Genomic DNA, 3,667 nt, shown 5'->3' on the forward strand with positions numbered 1-3,667 from the left:
ACGTAGTGATTAGCCTTCTTGCGCCAGCCTCGGGTTGATGTGTTGAGCTTGAATAGCAACAGGAAGTTGGGGGCTTTCTTGAAGTGAAGTGAATCAACGCACTGAATTTCGTGCGCTTCGCGAAATTTGCGTTCGATCACAAAGCAGAGATTGGGACACGCTTGACCATTCCGTTTGTACATCAATTCACAAACTGATTTAAGATTTGGATAACCCCATATAGGGGTTCGGCATACGTAGCTATTAATGGTTGCCTTGGTCAATTTGATGAACACACCGTTTTAATGTGGCGAAGACAGAACTGTAAAACTACGCACTTTTTGTGCAACTTTGTTGATACCGCGGATGCGGATCATAAAAGCCAATTTGGATTTTTCAGGCCCGTCGAATTGGCCGCATTTCTTTGCCACACAGCGTTACTCCATCTCACGGCGTCCATCACGGAGTTTTCTTGTTTATATTTCTCAGCATGCACCAAGTTTTCACATTTAAGGAGTGCAATCACAGCAGAGCGCTTTAGTTTACGTTTGATCAGGGTAGCAATTGGCTGTCCTGCTCTTGCGGAACTGCAGCTTCGGCTCGGGGACAGGAGGCAGCTTCCTGGAAGGTTGTCTGCCCTTTGCTTGCGGTTTCTTACCGGCCCATGATGGCAGTCATCTTAACTTGTTACTTAGCACGTTGAAAAGGCGAAAAATAGTTCGCAAATGTTTGGAGCACATCGTAAATGAGCCACTCGATTTATAACATTTCTATAAACAATTTAATTAAATACTTTCTATACATAGATATGCTGCAACCATGCACTTACTTTCCCAAATTCCATCCTGTTTATCGGCATAATTTTCCAAATATGCCAGCTACTTCATTACTAATTACTAAATTTTCCAACTGCGCCTTCTTTGTTGGCTCGACATATCCTAAAAAGACAAATTTACATTAAACAATAGAAATCGCAAAAATTAGCAAATAAAATACTCGCTTTGTTTTGTTTTGTTGTCAAATTTCTGAGAAATATGAATTCACCACGATGCGATACAGAAAGAACAAGGACCAGGGATGTAAGTTTAAGTAAATCTATTATTCAGTGGCAAGGCGCAGAGCGTTCGGGGCAGCAATATTAATTTGTATCAAATATAACATTAAACGGTGGTTCTAATACATTTTTTGATATTATTAACCAGAGTACATACATTATATGGTATTTCTTTCAAAATTAATGTACTATATGAACTTTTTTTTCAAATATTTCTTAAGTTTCTTTCATGAGTGCTGAAAAGCAACCATGCGTGTAAGAAATTGTGTGCTACCTAAAATTTCACCTCTGGAAACTTTATCCCCATAAAGGACTTCACCACAGTTTTTTTACTGGATATACTGAGCTGCGGACTTAAGGCCCGTCCACATACAACTTTGGCGTTGCTTCGGCGCTGGCGTCGCTTTGACAGTAGCGCGAGTATCGCCCGTGCTTGCTACAATGAACGCGTAGCAGAGAATACTTTGGTCACTAAATTAATATACTAGCGGCAGATAAATCAAAATTTTCAATCAATAATTGCATTAAAAACTATATTTCTTGTCCGCATTTGATTAAAAATGAAAATTAAATCACGTACAAATACAAGTACTAGTAACAATTCGTAACAATTTTTTGATATTGAATGAACCTAACTTTTCTAGTAAAAATTGCAGCGAGAGCGAAAAAGCGAAATATAGTAAAATTGAGAAGTAGAGAAAACTAGGAGGAAAAGGTATTCTAGTAAAAACTATAAACTTAGGGCATTTTTACACTTGCTGATGGTTAAGTTTTTGCACGCAATTTTCCTTTTGATCGGGAATATTTCCCAACGTCATAAAATTAAAAACCTAAATTAGACTTAAATTATGCAATCATATTTTTATTTCACAATTAACAAATGTTTTCATCAAATCTCCCCTAAAACCCCTTGTTAACATTTGAATTTGAAACAATACTGGGCTGGGCACACGTGTCCCATCCAGCTTATACTGCCTGACGTATCACGTAATTTTCTTTCGTGTCGTATTCGATCACTGAACGGATATTACGATTCGAACCCTGATTTTCTAACCATTGCAATTTCCTGCTAGTACCAAATTTTACCAACAGGAATTTGCAGCTCTCCCGTTTCGTTACGCTCTCTCTTCAGTGCCCTCTAGCAAAGTTTTTGGGTTATTTTACAAATTTCCAGTTAAAATTGGCAGGTCTTACTAAAATTAGGATTCAGTTTGTTATTATACACACCTATTTACCAACCAACAGCTGTTGCACACGTGTGGTCGCGTTGAGGGCAGAAGTTGGAAAAGTTTACAAAAACGAGTTAATTGAAAAAATTAACTTATCGGGTTATATTACAAAGCAAATTTATCTAAAGCTCAGGTATGGGTGCAACAAGGAATACTGATTTGATAACCACCATTGAGGATGATGCGGAAGTAGAAAATTTTTCTGAAGACTCGGATGCCGAAGTGGATGTAAGTAGGCATTGTTTGGAAATAATTTAAACACAAATTAACAGCGATATCTTGTCCATAGTATCAACCGACAAAAGTTCGTCGCAAAAAGGAAGCCGAGTTCGAAAAAGGATTTCAGTTTGTATCATCGGTTAAGGAGTACAACCAAGATACCTGGGATGACTTGATGAAATATGTGAAGCGTAAGGCGCGCACGAAGACTGATGACAAAATTGCAGCGCGTATACAAAAACGTGAGGCTGAAGGATATCGACCAGAAGGTGGAGATAGTGATAATGAAGATGAGGTACCTAACTCGATTCAGTAATTATATCCTGTATATCTGTATATATATATATTTTAATATTTTTCTCGTATATGTAGATTCCACTCTCCGACGACGAGCTCAAGCATGATAACTTGCGCCTACGTGAGAAAAAGTTGGCTAAGAGGAAGAAAAAGAAATCGAACGATGCTTCTGACGAAGAAGAGGACAAAGGTGAAAAGATGCAATTTGACGAAGCTATTGAAGGCAATGAAATCATAACATCCTTCTATCAGATGAATTTGTCACGTCCACTGATGCGTGCCATCGGTGTGTTAGGATATATCTATCCAACACCTATACAGTCATCCACAATACCGATCGCATTGCTCGGCCGTGATATCTGCGGTTGTGCGGCTACTGGAACGGGTAAAACGGCAGCGTACATGTTACCTACGTTGGAACGTCTTTTATACAGACCTATGAATAACAAAACCATTACTCGTGTGCTTGTATTAGTACCTACACGTGAGTTGGGCGCACAGGTCTACCAGGTCACAAAACAATTGTGTCAGTTCACCACAATTGATGTGGGATTGGCAATTGGTGGATTGGATGTTAAGGCACAAGAATTGGTACTGCGTCAAAATCCCGATGTGGTAATAGCTACACCTGGCCGTCTTATCGATCATATTAAGAATACACCGAGTTTTAGTTTGGATTCTATAGAGGTAAGTAAAAAAATCAAAAAGCAGTTACTAAAATATTTGCAGCTTCCTTTATTTTTGCTCTATTTTTGAACTCAAATTTCGTTTATGATGAACCCTATCCTTGCGCTCTGAAAAGCCTCATGGGCAGCCTCTGTGGAACTCTTTAGTTATGCTTCGTAGGAAGTGTAACCTGAAACGTTCATAAACTTGTCGAAAAAAAAAA

General features: G+C 38.6%; 1 protein-coding gene and 1 long non-coding RNA gene across 2 annotated transcripts in view; one reads left to right on the top strand and one right to left on the bottom strand.

Moving 5' to 3' along the window:
• Positions 1-20: 20 nt before the first annotated feature.
• Positions 21-846, bottom strand: LOC108363280 (uncharacterized). The gene is made up of 2 exons (XR_001847594.1): positions 809-846; positions 21-749 (listed from the first exon to the last, which is right to left on the bottom strand). It is a non-coding gene; the product is annotated as an uncharacterized LOC108363280 (long non-coding RNA).
• A 1,407-nt stretch (positions 847-2,253) lies between these two features.
• Positions 2,254-3,667, top strand: part of Rs1 (Dead-box helicase Rs1) — a 27,429-nt gene continuing 26,015 nt past the window's right edge. The window contains exons 1-3 of the mRNA XM_017616091.1: positions 2,254-2,490; positions 2,552-2,776; positions 2,854-3,465. Coding sequence (XP_017471580.1) covers positions 2,398-2,490; positions 2,552-2,776; positions 2,854-3,465 — 930 coding nt within the window. The 5' untranslated portion in view covers positions 2,254-2,397. The remainder of the gene's footprint in view (positions 2,491-2,551; positions 2,777-2,853; positions 3,466-3,667) is intronic.

The sequence above is a fragment of the Rhagoletis zephyria genome, unplaced genomic scaffold (genome assembly GCF_001687245.7).
Source record: "Rhagoletis zephyria isolate East Lansing unplaced genomic scaffold, Rhagoletis_zephyria_1.1 Rzeph_scaffold_00025, whole genome shotgun sequence".
NCBI lineage: Eukaryota > Metazoa > Arthropoda > Insecta > Diptera > Tephritidae > Rhagoletis > Rhagoletis zephyria.